At 44.2% G+C, this 19,977-nt stretch overlaps 1 protein-coding gene across 1 annotated transcript in view; it reads right to left on the bottom strand.

Moving 5' to 3' along the window:
• Window positions 1-753: 753 nt before the first annotated feature.
• LOC147446468 (Mov34/MPN/PAD-1 family protein) overlaps window positions 754-19,977 on the bottom strand; it is a 28,392-nt gene continuing 9,168 nt past the window's right edge. Inside the window, exons 4-6 of the mRNA XM_086525677.1 lie at window positions 1,709-1,885; window positions 1,431-1,598; window positions 754-1,218 (exon numbers count right to left, since the gene is read on the bottom strand). Coding sequence (XP_086381803.1) covers window positions 1,027-1,218; window positions 1,431-1,598; window positions 1,709-1,885 — 537 coding nt within the window. The 3' untranslated portion in view covers window positions 754-1,026. The remainder of the gene's footprint in view (window positions 1,219-1,430; window positions 1,599-1,708; window positions 1,886-19,977) is intronic.

The raw sequence follows: 19,977 nt of genomic DNA, 5'->3' as shown, positions 1-19,977 counted from the left end.
AAAAAGGATGAGAGAAAGAACCGGGCTGCCGTACCGGGTGATCATAACAATCATATCAATCCTCAATGCACCATCAATAAAACCAAACTTAAATAAACATAATTTTCTGCAGCATTACGAAGATAAGAGTGTGATCTGTTTGTTTTACACAAAGAAATGCCACTGAAGAGTTGCACGCGACGCAAAGTAAAACTGTGGCAGCAAAACTTGGGTGCAAAATACAGGCGGGACACCCATAATAAGCTTATCCTTCTTTCCTTGGCACCATCTTCAACTGTTTGATGCCGTCTGGTCGTTCACTACGACAGTATCAAACCATGAAAGCGGCACTCATGCAGGACACTATCTTATCACAACACTTGCCAAAAGGGAACACCCAATCACCAATTTTTGCACGAAAGAGCTGAGAGTAAGATGCACTATGTTGCATCAAACGAACTCAGAGTTGAATATGTACCACACAGATAATATCACGAACAGCTTTTGACAAAGTTTTAAAACTTTGGAAGCAAAGCTCACAAAGTCGCTACAAATACCCACCAAACCACACACCTCGACAATCGATATACAAATGCATCAATCCAAACCCAAGTGACTGAGGAGGACATGCAAAAGCCAAAAGCTAAAAACACCTAGAACATGAAAAGCAAAAAGTTTACACCTTTAACTTGAAAAAAAACCACTTGACATTAAGGAACTGCTTGTTCAGACATGAGAACATACTTTTATCCACTTTTGTGCATAGCCAAAACAAGAGCCATGAACATACCAATCCACATACCCAAAAAATTTGTTTGTCCTTACAGACATTTTCGTGAGGAACACGAAGCGTCATTTAATAGACGAAGCAGCTGATAACAATGACCGCTTGTGTACTATCACCATGTTGAAGGGCTTGAGCAGCATTACTGTCATCGAGCAAAAAAAAACCCTCCAGAACAAATGTGTAAGTGCTTCAAAGAAGAGAAATGTATCGTCGCCCAGTAGGTTGCAATGAGAGCATTAGAGCCCCCTTTTTAACAGTTTCTAGAATACCACTGTATCGAGCATTGTCCCTAAAGTTTGGACAATATTTGAAGACATAAGATTTGAAACATGCTCCTCCAAATGTTTCTTTGCATCTTGACGTCCAACATTGGCAATGGCTAATTTTTCCGGAGGAAGTTGGTCCTCTTCCTGAACAGCTTTGTTGTATTTGATGGCGAGGTCAAGCATCTCCTGCATGAGTCACAGAAACCATCAATAACAATGCAATATTTACAAAGCCCTAAAATACTAAGTCAGCATAACAGACCACAATTTCTATAGCAGCAGATATACTGAAACTAGCAATCCTCGCATTCAAAAACTTCTTTAAATCTTGCCTCTGCTGCCCTATTTTCAATAATATATCTTACCAGCATTCACTTCATAAAGAAAACAAGCCTTACTTGTACAGTGCTCTCGTTCATTTTCGCATGATTGTCAAATCTCTCAAGCGTCAATCCGTCTGTCCACTTCCTCTTATGTAGATTAAGAAGCATTTTTTCTTCAAGCTCGTTCTTTCGATAATTGATGGCAATTGAGTAGTAGTGCCGGTTTAATCCATGAATCAATGCCTACAGCCAAAATAAAAGGCACATTGACACTCGTCTATGTTTATATATCTTGCCTGTAATCAAAATAAAGCAAGTCATCTAAGGGCTTCCCATGTAAGAAAAAAACCTACTTGTATGGATGGCTTATTGAGATGCCCAAGGTTGGAAGTCGTTTGCCTGGGTTCTTGTCCAAGCATCATGGTTTGGGGATTTATCAATCGAAAAGCATCAATGACAACTTTCCCTTTTACACTTTGGATAGGATCGACAACAACTGCAACTGCTCTCTGATTCAAAGCTTCAAAACTCTGCACAAGCGATGGCATCTCACATTCTTAATCCTTAAGATATGTTTATCATACTTTCATACAAAACCCGAAGAAGAACTCACGGCAGCAGAAGTGCTTGGAAGAGAATTTTACATATTAGAACGATTTTAAGATATATTTATCATACCTTCATACCAAAACTGCAGATAAAGAACAACTTTTTACAGCAACAGAAGTGGTTGAAGAAGAAGGGTCACAAAAGTGACACACCTAACTTACCGACAGAAGAGGAGAGAGAGAAAGACCAATAAATGATGATGTAACAAATCCATAAGGTGCTGACATGGCAGCCTGTAAAACGCGGTGTTAAAAGCGGTGGAAAATCCGGATGAAGTGGCGGCAGCATGAAAACGTTGACTTCTTAATTGGCGTCCTGTTTTTAGCAGTCCAGCTTTTGCCAACGCCAGCTTTTCATATCAATTGCTCCCGATTTTGTGGGTTATACCAACAATTTGAGGTGATGTCCCACCTTCCCACAACGGGGTTTCTCCCAGAGCTGAGAGAAGTCCCATCAGCTTGATCTTTAAAGCAATCTTTTTATCCAAGTTTGACAACTTCTCTTTCTTCTTGCCGTTTGTTTTCTTTTTCTAGTTTCACTGTCACGTGCACATGCACATCTAACCCTACGTGCATGTGAACAAGCTGTACTCCTATTTCTAGGGTTTAGGACAGTCTTGGAAGTGTTATGGCACCTTGGTGAGCCTGTTCGCAGGACCTGCGTGTCCAGACACTTTAGTTAGTTGCATACCCTCAGATTGCACACGAGCATCTACCAATGTTTGCTAGGTGTAGGCACTAGGGAGTGTTCACATTATAGGACTTTGGCATTAAAACTGAGCCTAGGTAGTTTATAGCATATGAAGCACCTCTTACTGTATTATTAATGCGTGACCATGAGTTAATAATGGGGCATCATTATGGCTCCCTTGCACTACTCGACCCACTTGCAGAATCCTGTAGACCTCTCCCATCTACCATCAGATCAGTACCCATGCATGGGCAGCAGCGCCCTCAGTACCTCAGCACTCCAGCAATCAGCCTGGCGCTTTCAGCATCCATACCTGCACCATCCCATTGGCATAGAGTTTTCAGCATCTACACGTCAGCCTCATCAGCGTTTTTCAGCCCTCATCGGCATCAGCCTTATTAGTGTTGTAAGGTGTGAGCTTTGTCCTAGAGTCACTAGAGTATGAGTCAAGGAGAGAAAAGGTGGAATTATCCCACATGTAGTGGTGCAAGGCTGTAGAGCTACTTAAAGCTCATTTCATGAATAAACAAATCCATTCCATGTTTGCATTACATCTATCTTGTTTATGGTGAGCTTGTGATGGGTTAGCAAACTACTCAAGATTGTGTTTATGAGTCCAAGTTAATCTACCTTGGAACCTACTTCGCTTGTGTGATAATCTAGCCTACACACACTCACTTGCACGTGCACGATGTTTGTCTTTCATCCACCCTAGCTAGCACATTCCCATTCCCATCAAGTAGGCTTATTGCTATGCTTTTGTGTGTTAAGAGTGATTAGCATTCCTTCATTATCATTAGATCTGTTAGGTTTACTCTCCTATTGCATATATCATGCCTAATTAGTGTTCCATTGGCTAGTGAGAATGTTCTTGAGTTAAAGACTCTTGGGCCACTACTCACTGGCTAATTGGAAGCCTAATTTGCATTAGAGTTCATTAATTGGCCAGTAGCAACTTAAATTTGCAATTTAGATTGCATTCAAGCCTACTTCCGCTCTTCTTGCGTCAATAGCTGCTCCTCACTTTAGCAAAATTGGCACTTGCAATTGGTGTGTGTGCCTAGCCCGTCCCAAGAGCTTTCATTTGAGACTATGCATGCCAAATTTGAGTTATATCCCAAGGATTAATGCTCCAATTGAGTTTTGCTTAATCAAGCTTGCTCTCTCAATTTTCTGCTACAAATCCTCAAATTGAGAAATTGTGTGTGTGTGTGTGTGTGTGTGTGTGTGTGTGACATTAATAAATGCTTGACAATTTTTGAAGTCACACCTTCTTTTTGGAGCAATCTTGTGAGAGCCTCCAAGACCCTAAAAAGGGTGCACACATGTGATTGGCCGCCCGGCGGACTCCAACTGAGGCGCTCAACCACACTGCAAAAGATTTTCGGGTCCGAACGGACTCTGGTCGGTTGTCATAAGGATTTTGCGATCGTCGGCTGACTGTTCCCTGGGCACCAAGGGCATCGACCGAACGCCTCTATTGATTCATCCTTATTCGATTCAACCGGCCAACGGCAGACCTCATCGCTTCGGTAAGTTGCATATTAAACTTATTTCGGGTCAATGTCTGTGGAGGCCCACTTCCCACGGTTACTCCAAATCCCCAAGGCTCCAACCCCTCATAGGGTTGCTGTCCCACGACCCTGTGCACACAAAGGGAGCCTCTCGGATACAGAAGGGTGCAGTTCCACGCGAAAAAGAAAGCATAAGCATCAAGCCCTTGTGGAGGGCAATTCCCACGAGCAAAAGAGCAGCACCTAAGCATCAAAAGTCATTCATTATCAAAGGAAAGAAAAGGGCCTCAAGACCAAGTACTTAAACAGAACTAAGACTAAAACAGTTCATCAAAAATTGCAAAAGGATTTCAAGGCTTCAAACTTTGAGTTATGTATGCCATGCCTATTAAGGCATCTGAGTTGAGCTCAAGCTCGAGGGGAGGAGTAAAGGATTATCATGAAGTTTCCATCTGTTATGCACTTAGTTTACATGATTTCGCACAAACTTTATTTTTGCGTCTTTCACGAATTCTTGCATCCATATTTGCATGCACTGAGCACTCAATGCAAAATAAAAAGAGCTTCTATTATGTATGGTGTCACCAGGAAGTGTATTTTTCCTGTTGCCTTCCATAAATAAGTACTAGATATTTTTATTTTATTTGTTTTTCCCGGAACCTTGAAAAGGTGCAAGTGGACATTGCATGGCCAGTGTGAAACGGCTGCGGCCGAACAGGTTTCTCACATCGGGAGTCTAGGTCGGTCAATCTGGGATTGTTCGGGCCAGTTAGCACTGAATTCTGATGAATATGGAAGCCTATGTGCGCCAAATGAAGTCTGCGCCACTAGGAAAGTCACTAATAACTTTATAAGTAAGTGGGAACTAGGGAATTAACTCAAAAGGAGCAAACTGGACACATGGCGGCTCCAGACAGTTTAGCCACTTCCAGCATGAAGAGGGGACGCCCAATTTGAGAGAGGAGGCTAATATTTACACATAAGTGACCTACAGTGTGTGTATGAGTAGTGGGTGCAGGTCTACAACTTTAATGGAAAGCTTGCCTTCTCCTCTGTCTCATGTAGCGCCAGGACTTGCTCTCGTGCATCTCTCTCCCCCCTTTGGCACATATGTTAATGCCCCACTAGTTGGGCTACTCACATGAATATGTACAGTTCTCGGGGGTTTATGCACGTTTGCCACGGCAAGAGCCTTCTCAACAGGAACCTGATTAGCTAATTGCTGATCCCCCACAGGTACACAGTTCCATCGTGAAAGATTACGAGTTTAAAGAGTTTTCTCGCGTGAAAACTCGTTCAATTCACAGGGGAACTGTCCCATTGCGTGCGGGAGCCCTTGGGACACGCGTAGGCGTGTTTGCTCTGCTAAAAACGATCCGAAACAGGGAATTACAGCCTGCTGTGTTTTTCTACAGGTTTAGGGTTTCGCACCTAAACTGCAAGGGAACACCAAGGGAGCCTCGTGAGAGCCTTGGGATGCGTGTACAGGCTTTTGGGCACCCAGCAGTGAAAAACAAAGAATTACAGCATGCTGAATTTCTGTGACAGCTCACCAGAAAGCTTCCAAATAGCGAGGGAATCCGCCCTAGACAGGTACTTTTGACCTACATGGGGTTTTGCGCCATTATGTTGCCGAAATCAGGTCAGAAACCTGCGTTTTCAGCCCTCGCCGGGTTTGAACAGCTTTGCGAAAGCTTGTACTAAGTGGTCGGATCGTCTACCTTAAATTGAATAAAGAAATACCGAAAGGGGCGCCAGTCTTTGGGGCCTACAGGGTGTCGGTCTCGTGTGCACAGTGACATTCTAGTCGCTAGACGCATCCGTGTTCTCTTTTTTTCTCAGTGCTTTGCGTAAAGTTAACAGGTAATTGAAATAGTACCGCCCTCTATGGTTCCATCGACGGGATAGTCACTTTTTCTTCAAGAAGTGCAGCGTAGATTGTTGTGGGTGAAAGCAACACAGAGCTTGTCGTTATGGCAGAGAAGAGAGACCAAGTACCTGAAGAGGGATCTTCCTCACATGGCACAGAGAAAGTTCCTTCAACTCTTCAAGAAGAGGACAGGTTGTTTAGAGCTCAATCGCGTTGCTGCATGGACATGTTTCAGCAGTTGGCTAGCAACCCAAGGATGCAGGAGTTCTTACAGGCTCCGACACAAGGTTTTCAACCTCCTATACAGGGCATGACTGAGCCATTGCAAGAAAAGGAGATTTCCAATGCACAGAGGACTCATGATGCTCGAGAGAAAGCCCATGAGGTTGAGCAACCAGCGGTGTCCAATGATCCAAAGCAACTTGCTTTAGCTGGACAGAAACCGTTTGTGAATGATCAAGGGAGTAATGAACAGGCTATGCATCAGACCCTTCCATTACCTATTACTTATCCTGGTTATTTTGGAGGTGGTTCAGCGTTTCAAGCTATGGCTGGACCCTCCACAGGTTATATGCCAGGGAATGTGTTTGGGACAATGCAAACAGGCATGGATAACCCTATGTACGCGAACATGGGTGTCCAACCAGGTTTTCAGGGTGCCTATGGCCACTTTCGAGTGCCTGGAACACAATTTGGTATGGCTGGTTTTCGCAACCGTACGTACAAAATGCAGATACGACAGGTAAAACAATTGATGCGAGTGCTAGAATGAACAATTATGGAGCACCACTGTTACAGGCACCTGTTTATCACAATGTGGCTCCTTTGAGTCAGCTGGGCAAGGAGTGAAGTTTGAAACTTTCAAAGGAACTGAGGAGTTAGATGCAGCTTATGTTGGAGGAAACTTCACAGAATCTTCAAAGATACGCAAGGCTGCCACTTTCTTGAAAGGGAATTTCATACAGCAGTTAGATGCAGCTTATGTTGGAGGAAACTTCACAGAATCTTCAAAGATACGCAAGTCTGCCACTTTCTTGAAAGGAAATTGGCTTCAATGGTGGACCGCATTGTTGAACCAAGGTCAAGCCCCAACAACATGGGTCCAATTCAAACAGATTTTTGCGACTGCATGGCTGACAAACACTTTTGAAGTGGATGTGATGACAGAATGGCACGAGTTGAATGCTAAACAGTGTGCGAATCTGGAAGAGTACAATAAACAGTTTTGGGCCGCACTGTTGCCAGTCACCTCTTACAGGTTTGTGCCATTGTCACAACAAATTGAGAAGTTGCGGATTGCCCAAGAAGATCAAGGACTACTGCACAAAGACTATTGTCATGAACATGTTTCAGTTGATTGAGAATGCAAGAGTGTCGAAGGGAGATTCCAATGGATTTAATAGCCATAAGAAAAGGTCTCAGGGCAAACAATTTTCAGCCAAGGACAATGTTGCAGCAAAGCCTTTTGTGCCTCCCACAAACAAGCCCTCCAATGAAGAAGCTGATACGTCCAAGAAGGAGTCTAAATCTTCTTTGAGACGAGAACAAGGACAAAAAAAGGCATTTTTCTGGCAAAACTTTTGAAGAAAGGAAAGCTATTAGGGAGGCCAAGAAATGCTACATTTGTGAAGAGGAAGGACATTTTGCAAATGAATGCCCACAGAAGAAGTCACGGGATAAGGATGACAAGTCAGACCATAAAGGGAAGAAGCCAAAGCCGAGTGCACGACTTGTCCCAAATTTGGTTGGAGACCAGCCAAACATAGATGCCACGGAACTGTGCAGAGCTTGGGGCAAAGTTAGAGAGCAGACAGTGCTGGTTCTCTTTGATCTAGGCGCCCGTGCAAATTTCATATCACCAGAATTGGCAACAAAGTTGGGCATTCGAGCAGAGGAGATGGGTATGACACGGGAAGCAGGTTTGGCATGCCCTGGTCATTCAAAGCCTGTTACTCCCATTTTGGGGAAGCTTCGTCTACACATTCAGAGCTATGTCGATGCGGAAGAATTTCATATTATGCCACTTGAGGGCTGTGATGTGTTACTAGGTATCCCATGGTGTTACAGGTTGCATGCTATGGTGGATACTTACAACGAAAAGATTACCCTTGTACATAGAGGAAAGACTCATGTCCTTGATGTAAAGCTTAAAGGCGAGTCTATTCTAGTTGTTTCTGCTTCTGCTATTTCATCTGTAATAAAGAATCATCTTTCTGCGTACTTGATCTTTGCAAAAGGAGTACCTGAAGTTGTATCTAATTTGTCTACTTAGATAAAAACAAGTCAACTTTTTTGCGTGGTTTCAGTGATTGTTTTTCGGACTCTTTGCCAAGGGAGTTACCTCCTGAGAGACATGAGGATCATACCATAGATCTTGTGCCACGAATAGACCACCATACAGGGTTAGTGCAGCCCAACAGAAAGAGATTATGAGTCAGGTCAACGAGCTTCTAGAGAAGGGGCTGATTCAGCCCAGTTCATCCCCTTTTTGTTCGCTTGTACTCGTAGTGCAGAAGAAGGATGGTTCATGGCGCATGTGCATTGACTATCACGCCTTGAATAAGAACACCATCAAGAACAGGTTCCCCATACCGAGGATAGATGACATTCTTGATCGACTTGAGGGAGCGTCATTGTTTACAAGGATAGACCTAAAGAGTGGGTACCATCAGATACGCATTAGGCCAGAAGATGTCCATAAGACTGCGTTCATGAAAACATTTGGTCTCTATGAGTTTCTTGTCATGCCATTTTGTCTCACAAATGCTCCTACCACGTTTAATAGAATGATGGACAGAATTTTTAAACCACATAGAAACTTCGTGGGTACCTTCTTTGATGACATGATTGTCTTCTCAAAGTCTGAAGAGGAGCATAGGGATCACTTGACCGCAGTTTTCAATGAGCTACGCAAGAACGGGCTACTCATTAATGCGAAGAAGAGTGAATTCTTTTTGGAAGAGATTCACTTCCTTGGACACATTGTTCCAAAGGATGGGGTACGCATGGATCCCGCCAAAGTGGAAGCAATTAGGTCATGGCCAGACTTGAAGTCCGTACATGACATTCAAAGCTTTCTAGGCGAAATTTTGCTAAGATAGCTTCTCCACTCCATGCACTGCAAGGAAAAGGAGTTACTTTCAAGTGGACAGCCAAGGAAATTTTAGCCTTCAAACACTTACAAGAGAAGCTGACTTCAGATCCGGTAATCATTTTGCAAGATCTTTCGAAACCTTTTGTGGTTCAGTGTGATGCGTGTGGCCATAGTCTTGGTGCAGTTCTAATGCAGTATGGCCGAGTAGTCGCATATGAGAGCAGAATTCTTTTGAAGACCGAAAGGAACTTGCAAGTCTATGAGAAAGAATTGCAGGCAGTCATCCACGCTCTCACTAGTTGGAAACACTATCTGCTAGGGGCTGATTTTGTTGTCCAAACAAATCATCAAACCTTGCGATATTTTCTCACACAAACGAATTTGTGTGAGAAGCACATGCAATGGGCAAACATCTTGTCAATGTTCCATTTTCTGATTGTGCATGTGCAAGGGAAAAAGAACGTGTTGCAAAGGCTCTTTCTCTCTCTTGCTTGTAAAATAAAACACGTTCCAAAAGTTGTCCTTAGAATAGCTTTTTAAAATAAAGCAGAAACTCTCTCTCTCTCTCTCTCTCTCTCTCTCTCTCTCTCTCTCTCTCTCTCTTCAATTGCGTAGAAAAAGCAGCCAGCTTTCCGTACACCCTGCCACGTCAGCGCTGCAATTCCCGGAAACCCGTACAGTGTGCCGCATCAGCATGTCCAACGCAAATTTCGAAAAACTGCCACGTGTCACTGCTGCATCTTCTCGGCTTATGCAAGGTGTGTTGGGCAGCCACGTCATCAATTTGTGATACCGGCAAGGTACATGGCTACCGTCAAAACCTTGCTATTGCCTGTCTTCGTAGTTGTCGCAAAATAAGCATTAAATTGATGCAACCAAGAATGAATAACAGTAGCATCCATCTTACCAACATACTTACTGAAAGTCAACTTCTCTGTGGCTGGGTTGTTGGAGTCCGAATCTCGGCTTGCGCCACTTGATGAACTACCAACATCTTTGGTTGGCTCAGACTTCGAGGCGAGAACCTGTCGAACCATTTCTTGCATGCGTAGTTCTCTTTGTGCCTCACGATCGGCCTCCAAGGCCGCTCGTCTTCCTTCAGCCGCCTCCTTCCTTTGTGCTTTTCTTTCTTTTCGTTCCTCGACCGCCAAGCGTGCTTCGCGGTCCAAGGTTTCCTGTCAGGTTTGGCGATCACGCTCCATGGCAATGCGATTTGCTTCTTGTTGTGCCACCGCAACGCGATTCATCATTCGCTACTTGTTGTGCCATAGCAACGCGATTCGCTTCTTGTTGTTGCGCCATCATGTCCATCATCAACTTGACCAAAGCCTCCATAGGATTCGGTGCAAACCGTGGCATAGATGGGAAAGGGGGAGGGTCGAAAAAACCTCCTGGTGGAGAAAATTCTTCTTTGCCTCTCTCATGCTCATCACCTCCAAGCGAAGTATCCATTCCGCTTCCAGTGATGACCATACACTGTGATCTTTGGTTCTTCAGTTCACGAAGAACTTGGGTTCTTGTGGGTCTTGGGTTCTTAAGGGTCTTGAGGTTCTTGAGTTCTTGAGGTTCTTCTTTCGCTTGCAATCCGTGTTAGAGAAGGATCTTCTCTTCACCCGAGTTTTGCTCTTTTCCGCGGGCGCACCCCTTGGCGCCCTTGCGCTCACACGAAGGTTGCTTTTTCCCACCTCACGTCGATTGGCCGGCCGCTAAGTGCACGGTCCGCTCTCAATGAGTGAAAAGAAGCACAAGGGGAGGTTGGACAAGCCCTTCTTTCTTGGGTTTCCTGTCACTCTTCAAAAACACGATTAGGAATCGACACGCCCAAGAGAACTTGGGTTACGTGCGACCGCAACATGCAAAAAAAGTTCTTGTGGTTCTTTCCTTGAGTTATACAGAACACTGCCAAAGCTCTAATACCAATGTAAGGTGCAGCGGAATGAATGTTGAACTTTGCTCAAGATGAGTGCTCCAAACTGTGCTCAAGGTTCCTTTTACTTAGGGAAGGGAGAGCCATCCATTCTTTAGTGAGAGTGCAAGTTATCACAAACAAAGTGGATGAACACTGTGAATGAAGGTGCTGAGACTGAGAGATCGAGAAAGAAAAGAATACGACACCGGAAAGTTGTAAATCCCTCCTCCAAGGGCCTCTCTCTCGATGGCGCGAGAGGTCTACGCTATTGATTGCACAAATCTGGTACAAGTGTAGATGCGAAGCTAAGTGATGCTAATGCGGGAAATTGAATGCTTCGAGAACGACGGTGATGATGACCTCTATCTGCTGCTGTGGACTTGAAGGCTGAAAACGCTCAACTCCTTGCTAGTTCCAAAAATGCTAACTGGATGTTGACAGAAAATGTTGATTGACCGACTGTAATTGCTTGGAAAACGCTGATCTTCATTGATGTTGTTTTGTTCGCTGAATTACTGCTGCAATAACGCTGTTCTGATGGTGCTGAAGCACTGCTGCAAAAATGTTGTACTGCTGGCTGCAATGCTGCTGCAGAAATGCTGCTGATGGGGCTGAAAACGCTGGGACAGCAGATCTTGAAATCGCTAAAAACACTGAGTCTTGCAAGGCTAATGAGTGGGGCTGCTGGCAAGGAAAGGTGGCTGCTGAAAACGCTGGCCTGAGGCTGGAATCGCTGCTACAAAACGCCAAGTGCAGGGGCTGAGAAACGCCAGTCTGAGGGGGGGTTCTTGCTGAGAATGGGAGAGAGAAGCCTGTTGCAATGATTTGCCTGATGCCCTTTCTCCTCTTTTGCCAGATTAGCCTAGCCCTAGGTTTGCTTATATATTACTTTAGCAAAATCGCCATACCCAGTTCCCAACAAAAGTCACTTAATAAGTGAAAAATGTCAAAAATAGCGAAAATAGGTTCTGTGCACTGGAAAATGCTCTTGATGGATTCTGATGGTAATGCTGATGATCATGCTGTGCGCAACCAAAGGATATGCATCTACTCTAAGTGTCCGGGCATGCACGGTCTACGAGCAGACTCATAAAAGTGCCAGAACACTTCCTATTCTAGACTCACTTGACTGAACTAAACCATGGTCATGTTGTAGCTTGTCCGCGGACGCATAGGGTTGGATGTGTCACGTGACAGGAACAGAGTGACTCCCCTCTTGTGCAAGCCCGCTGCACTAGATTCACCCATGCTGAAAACGGGGTTCTATCGGAGTAGACTATGCTAAACCGAATGCTTCAAGGTAAAGTTCCACAACCTGAGGAGTATCTGCTAGGTCCTCCTCTTCCATCCACTTCGCATCCAATGCAGGATAGTTCTTGAATTTAACCAAGAACCGTCTAATCACTTTACCTTTAAATCTTTATGTGCTAATATCTGTTCTGGAACGAGTATCTCCTCGCTTTCCTCCACTTCGGGTTGCTCATCTGGCTCCCCATCATCAGGCACATCGCCTCTAAAAGGTTTACATGAAAAGCATTGTGAATTCTCCAAGTATCGGATAGCTTCAGTCTAAAGGAGACATCATTTATCTTTCTTTTATCTGGAAAGGTATGGTATCTCATGCTAAGCTTTGGAAAAAGCCGCTCCTTTCCCTTTTTCTTTCGTAGGCATGCCTTCTCAAAACGTAAGAGCACCCGTCTTCCTTCAATTTCAAATCGCCACGGTGTCGATCTGCTGCCCTCTTATGTCTTTCATGAGATTTTGCTAAAGCCTCCCGCACCTTGGTAAAAGCAGTGTCCAAGTCCCTCGTGTACTGGTCGGCTTCAAAAATCTTATCTTTTGTGCTAAGGGTAGAACCTTCGTAGGACTAACACCTTCAATATCTTAAATGGCACCTTCCCCGTCGAAGAGTGGATCGTCTTATTGTAGGAAAATTCCACCAAGGGCAAAAACTTTTCCAATTGAGTCTTCTAATCGGAAATGTAAGACTTTTGTAACAGACTTGGACACTCCAAGTAAAGATTCTACCGTGACACGACAAGAATTCACTTCAAAATAGTTCACAGTTCACAATTGATTCGACAGGCCCAACGGAGTTCCGTGCCAAGAGATATTCGCCCCAAAGACTAGCGCCCCTTTCGGTATTTGTTTTTGTATTAATCTGCAACTCAAAGTACAAGGGAGTGGGAGGCTCTCACTCTCAAGACTCTGCGTCCAGATGCCCCCCTCTTAAAAGCATTGTAATCACCCTCGATTACGCCTGCAAAACAGACAAAAGCCATAAACTGTCTTAACAAACACTGACTGTTAGTATCGACTGTCACGTGCACATCTAACCTTATGTGTACGTGGACAAGCTACTTCATGACATGGGTTCAGCTCAGTTAGATTAAGAAGTGATCTGGCACTTTTGTGAGTCTGTTTGCAGACCGTGCATGTCCAGACACTTAGAGTAGATGCATATCCTCTAGTTGGACACACCATGATCATCAAATTACACTTAGAACCCTTCAGGAGCATTTTTACAGTGCATAGCCCTATTTTTCCCTATTTTAGCCAATTTTCACTTATTATTTTTAAGTGACTTTTGTTGGAAACTAGGTAGGGCCAGAAGGTGCTAGCCCTAGGTTTCTTATATACTTGCTTATCAAAGGCAGCACGGACTTGACATCCAACAGTGCACCTTCTCAACCCCCCCCCCCGGCAGTCAACACAACGTTTTCAACCAAAGACCAGCCTAGCGTTTTTGCCAAGGACAGCCAACGTTTTTGCATTGCAGCAGCCTGGCGACAGCAAGACTCATCAGATCATTAGCTTTTTTGCAACAGGACAAGCTTCAGCCCTAGCGTTTTTGAATTTACAAAACATCCTAGCGTTTTGCAGATCCTCTGCGACAAAGTCAGTCTTTGCATCAACGTTTTCAGATCTCAACATCAAGACTCCACAGTAGAACCCCCGAACCTCGCAGATCTCACCTTCCCGCATCAAATCCTCGTTGCACGATCAGATCAGTGAGCGTTTGCAGATTCAGCCCGGAAACGCAGATTTCAGCATCTGCGTTTTCAGCGCGTCGTCGTTGCATCGTCATCACCGACATAGAGTCAGAATTCAACAGATAAAGATTAGCAGATTTCAGCCCTTAGCGTTTTCAGATTTCAGCCCGTCTCGTCGTAGTCGACATCGTCGGCAAGTCCAAAGCATTGTAGAGATTTGTGCGATCAATAGTAGACCGCTCTCGCCATAGAGAGTGGGGCCTTCGGAGGAGGGTTTGACAACTCTTCTGCTGTCGTATTCTCTTCTATCTCTATCTCTCAGTCTCAACACCTTCATTCACAGTGTTTGCCACTTTGTTTGCGATCATTTGCACTCTCTCAATAAATGAACGGAAGGCTCTCCCTTCCGTACGTAAAAGGAACCTTGAGCACAGTTCGTGTTGGGGTTAAAGGCCCTAAATGGCCAGCCCATAATGTACATTTTGTATAGCTTCAAAGGGTTCCAAAACCCTTGGCCAAGTTCACATTGAACTTGGCCCAACATTTTAAAAATGGTCCTAAAGATAATAAAAGGGATGCAAGGCTCAAAAACGTGAGCTCTTGATTTCCCCCACCTAGCGTGAGCCTCTCTCTCTCTCTCTCTCCTGATTTCGATCTGCATCGTGGGCTCTCTCTCCCTTCATCGCCTGCACTCAGCCTGCACTAGTTGCCGTGCTCTACCACCTGCACTTCTTGCTGCGCGCTCATCAACTAGTCTCAGAGCCCATTTAGGGTTTGGCCCAAAACCTGCAAATGCTGATTTTCAGCCAAGAGGATCAACTTTGACGCGAAGAGTTGCTGTTTCGTCGCCAAGGGATCATCCCCAGAGACTAGAGGGCCCCCGGGCTTGCACTTTTGATCTAAAACAGGCTGAAAACAGGTAAAAATCAGCAAATTACAGGTCATTACAGCAAAACGCAAGTATTGCAAAGCATGTATTAAGGTGTGGGTTCGCATTCCCTCGGTCCCCACTGCCCGAAAACACTGAAATTGCCGAAAACGGATCTTCAAAACAGGTGTTTCCAACAAATTTCAGATTTGCGCAAGTTTTTTGCAAGTGTATTTCGATGTATATACAATGGGGAAAGTGCAAATCGCTCTAATTTATGCACATTGACCTCGTCTTGCCTATGTATGACCATCTGTGGGCCAATTTCATGCAAAATTGATGCAACAAATTGGGGCTTTTGCTCATATATGCTTCTAAAGGCTGTGTTTTAGCCTTATGTATGTCTTGTGAGGGTAAAAACAACCAAAATTGTTGTTTTTGGGCACAAATAAGCTCGCTGAAATTTTCTACGCAAAAAATTCAGAACTCGATTTTTGTGCCTAAACTGACCCGTTTTGCCTCGAATTGCTCCTGTGACTATTTGGAGTTGTTGTACACACTCATGTGAGGCTGTACTTCGTTTTTGGTGCGTTTTGCCCAAAATTTCAGCAAGTTAGCTCTCCTTTTGTGCACCTATGGCGTCATCCTCCTCAAACGTGAAGAATCTCTTTGAGATCCGGCGCTTCGAAGGTACAGGTTTTGACCTATGGAAGGACAGAATTCAAGGAATTCTCTTCCTTAAAGACTGTATGTTAGGTGCAGCAGAATGAATGTTGTATTTTTCTCAAGATTAGTGATCTTTATTGCTCAAGGTTCCTTTTAGTTCTTAGGGAAGGAGAGCCTTCCGTCTTATGGAGAGTGCTATGATCACGAACAAAGTGAGTGGATTGTGCGTACAAGTGAATGAGACTGAGAGAAGGAGAGAGAAGAGATACGACACCCGAGAGGTTGTAAAACCCTCCTCCGAAGGCCCCACTCTCGTCGGCGAGAGTGGTCTATTCTTTGATTGCACAAAGGTGTACAATGCGTATGCAATGGACTATGCAACTTGGTCTATGTTGATGACGACGACGGTGACGACGACGACGACGATGACGACGACGATGGCTGAAATCTGAGATCTTCTAATCGCTGAATTTCGGGACTGTTTTGGTGGCTGAAAATGACTGTTTTGGCTGCGTTTTCTTGGCTGAAAAATGAGGTTTCTTAGGGCTGAAAACTGAAGGTCTTTACGGGCTGAATCTGCTACACTTTAGGTGAATGATGCCGGTCTTAATTTGCTGATGAAATCCAAAAACGCCAGGGGCTGAAATTGGTCCTTCTGTCGCCGGGGTTCTGCAAATGCAAAAACGCTAGGCTGATCTGCTGTGTCATATGACGCCGGGGCTGATCTGCTGTGCACAAATCGTCAAGGCTGATCTGATGCAAAAACGCTAGGTCTTTTGTGGAGAAAACGCCAGAGTAGTCGCGGGGGTTGGTCTTGCTGAGAAGTTGCTTGTTGAGCAAGGTGCTCCTGCTGCCTCTTCTGCCATCTAGTGCAAACTTGGGTTTGCTTATATAGAAACTTAGCAAAATTGCCCTACCTACTTTTGTTGGAAAGTCACTTAAAAATAATAAGTGAAAATACCAATAAATAGGAAAATAGGCTAAATGCACTGGAAAATTCCCCTAACTAATGCTAATGGATTCTTATGGGAATTCCGATGATCATGCTGTGTGCAACCGGAGGATATGCATCTATGCTAAGTGACTGGGCATGCACGGTCTACGAATAGACTCACAAAAGTGCTAGATCACTGCTAATCTAACTTGTTCGGACTGACTCAAACCCTGTTGTGGTGTAGCTTGTCCACGGACACATAGGGTTGGGATGTGTCACGTGACACTGTGACAGGGCATTAGAGGAACACAAGCTAGAGGACATGTCTGATGATGCATGGGCCACTTTGAACAAGAAGGCCATTACTTACATAAAGATGGCCGTTTCTAACGAGATCTTGGTAGATCTCAAAGGTCTTATGACTGCTTTTAGTTTGTGGGCAAAGTTGAAGGCAACGTATGAAAATACAACACCGGTCAATCAAGTGCATTTGATGCGAAAACTTGTTGGCATGCAATTGGATGAGTCAAAGAGCGTTGCAGAGCACTTGTCGTCGTTAACAGGTACTTTGTCGCAGTTGCAGGATTCAGGCATGCCTCCCTTTGATGATAAGCTGAAAGCTATCTTCTTGCTTATGACCCTACCTGATTCTTGGAAGACATTGGTGGTTTCACTGTCTAATAACCCCAATCTGACCTTTGATGGTGTTAGGGGTTCTATTCTCAATGAGGAAATCAGGAGGAAAGCAGGTGGAGAGGGAGGCAGCTCAGCCAACATCGTTAGAGGCAGGACAGAGAAGAAGAATAACTATGCACAAAGGAGTAAGAGTAAGAGCAAGGAAAGGGGAAATGCCAGCAAAGGCAAGGGTGATGTGACATGCTATCAATGTGGTAGGAAAGGTCACAAGAAGCCCGATTGCAGGTATTATAAGGCAGAGTTAGAAAGAAAGAAGAATGGCGGAGACAAAAAGAAAGAGAAGAAAGAAGTCAAGACAGATGCACAGGACAGCTCTAAGGATAAGGAGAAGGCCAATGTGGCCTCTAGTGTTGTTATTGAGGAGTTGTCAGATGTAGAGGACATCCTATGTGCTACTTTGTCAGCTGATGATGCTCATGAGTTTGATGCCTCTCTCTATGTTCATACACAGGACATGCAGATCACTAAGAGTGATCTTATTGATGCTTTGTTAACTGTGAATGATGCATTGTCCCAGACTTGGATTGTTGATTCCGATGCTTCATTTCATGTGACTCCTATCAAGGAGTGTTTCTCTACTTTTGATACGGGCAAGCGTGGCCATGTATACCTTGGAAACAATCATGCATGTTCCATTGAGGGGAGGGTATTGGCACTGTGCATCTCTCCATAGATGGCACAAATGAGCTTGTCTTGCATGATGTTCGATATGTGCCGAGAATCAAGAAGAGTCTGCTTTCTGTTGGTCAGATGGATATGCATGGTTACAACATCTTGTTTGAGAGAGGATCATGGAAAATGACCAAAGGCTAAGGCTGATTGTAAAGGGCACAAAGAAAGGGACGCTTTACTGCAAGCATGGAAAGGCCGTGTTGGGCAAGTTTAGTGCATTGGCTAAAATTAACTCTCACATGGAGTTGTGGCACAAGAGGCTTGGCCATATGAGCCAAAAGGGCCTTTCTAAGCTTTGTACTTTGAACAAGCTTGATGCTAATGGCACAAAGCTTGACTTTTGTAATGAATGTCAATATGGCAAGCAAGTAAAGCGTTCTTATTACTCTGGTGTCTCTCGTAAATCTTGTGTGCTTGATCTTGTACATTCTGATGTATGTAGCATGCCTACTAAGTCTATGGGTGGTGCATGTTATTTTGTCTCCTTTGTTGATGATCATTCTAGGAAAAGTTGGGTTTATTTGCTTAAGTCTAAGGATGAAGCCTTTGCTGCGTTTAAGAGATTTCATGCATTTGTGACCACCCAAACTGGTAGAAAGCTAAAATGCTTGCGTACACACAATGGGGGGGAGTACACAAGTGCTGAATTTAACAAGTTTTGTGAAAATTTGGGCATTAAGAGGGAGCTTACTGTGCCATACAGCCCCTCTTCTAATGGTGTGGCTGAAAGATTCAATAGGACACTTTGTGAGAGGGTGAGATGCATGCTGTCCACAGCTAATCTCTCTCATGGATTTTGGGGAGAAGCTTTGAAAACTGCAGTGCATATATGCAATCAATCCCCTCACATGTCTTTGAGAGGTGACATCCCTGAAGAGGTTTGGTCTGGCAAGCCTGCTTCATATGATCACTTACGCATTTTTGGTTGCGAAGATTTTGTGCATGTTAGACTTGAGTTGAGGAGTAAACTAGATGCGAAGTCAATTAAAGGCCTCTTCATGGGATATGGTGAAGAAGGCGAAATGGGTTACAGGATTTGGTTACCTCAGCTCAAAAGGGTTGTACGCAGCCGGGATGTTGTTTTTAATGAGGCAAGGCTGCTTCAAAACAATTGTGCCTCAACCATAAAAGGGTGAAATTTCAGCATGACCAGCCATCTGTTAGGCCTATTTTTCACCCTCAGGATGCATCACAAATGGCTAAAAATGTAGATGATCCAGTGGTGTTTGAGCCAGATGATGTTGGACAGCAAATTGAGGCTCCTGAAGGGCATTTGCAGCCAAGAAACAATGCTGAAAATGATGTACAGCAGTCCATTGTTGATGATTTTGTAGTGCCACCTGATGTAAACCCATTGCCGGATAATGTGGATCATTGGGTGAGGCGTTCTACTCGTCCAAGACGGAATGTGAGTAGATATGATCCCTCTTTGCATTACATTATGTTGACAGATGAGGGGGAGCCTCTTACTTACAAAGAGGCAAAGACATGTGAGCACAGCAACAAGTGGGAGCTTGCTATGCAGGAAGAGATTAAAGCTTTGCATGCTAATGATACTTGGGACTTGGTTGAATTGCCCAAAGATAGGAAGGCTATTCCTAACAAATGGGTGTATAAAATCAAGACAGTTGATGCAAAACCCAAGTATAAGACAAGACTGGTTGCAAAAGGATATGCTCAAACTAAAGGCATAGACGTTCAGGAAGTGTTCTCTCCTGTAGTGAAGATGACCACTTTGCATGTGTTGTTTGCTATAGCGGCTGCTCTTGATTTGAAATTGGACCAAATGGATGTACATACAGCTTTCTTGCACGGCGATGTTGATGAAGAGCTTTACATGAAACAACCCGAGGGTTTTGTTATTTCTGGAAAGGAACATTTGGTATGTAAGCTCAATAGAAGCTTGTATGGGCTGAAACAAGCTTCTAGACAATGGTACAAAAAGTTTGATGCGTTTATGCTCAAACATGGGTATAAAAGAAGCCATGCACATCATTGTTTGTACACAAAAATTGATGAGGATGGCAGCCCTATCATTCTTGTGCTCTATGTTGATGACATGTTGATTGCTGCGAAGAAAAGAAGCATTGTGGATGCTCTTAAACAG

The sequence above is a fragment of the Adiantum capillus-veneris genome, chromosome 12 (assembly GCF_014529385.1).
Source record: "Adiantum capillus-veneris isolate H3 chromosome 12, ASM1452938v2, whole genome shotgun sequence".
Taxonomy (NCBI): Eukaryota; Viridiplantae; Streptophyta; class Polypodiopsida; order Polypodiales; family Pteridaceae; genus Adiantum; species Adiantum capillus-veneris.
Note: the sequence above shows the minus strand (reverse complement) of the source record. Positions and strands in the feature narration are given on the sequence as shown.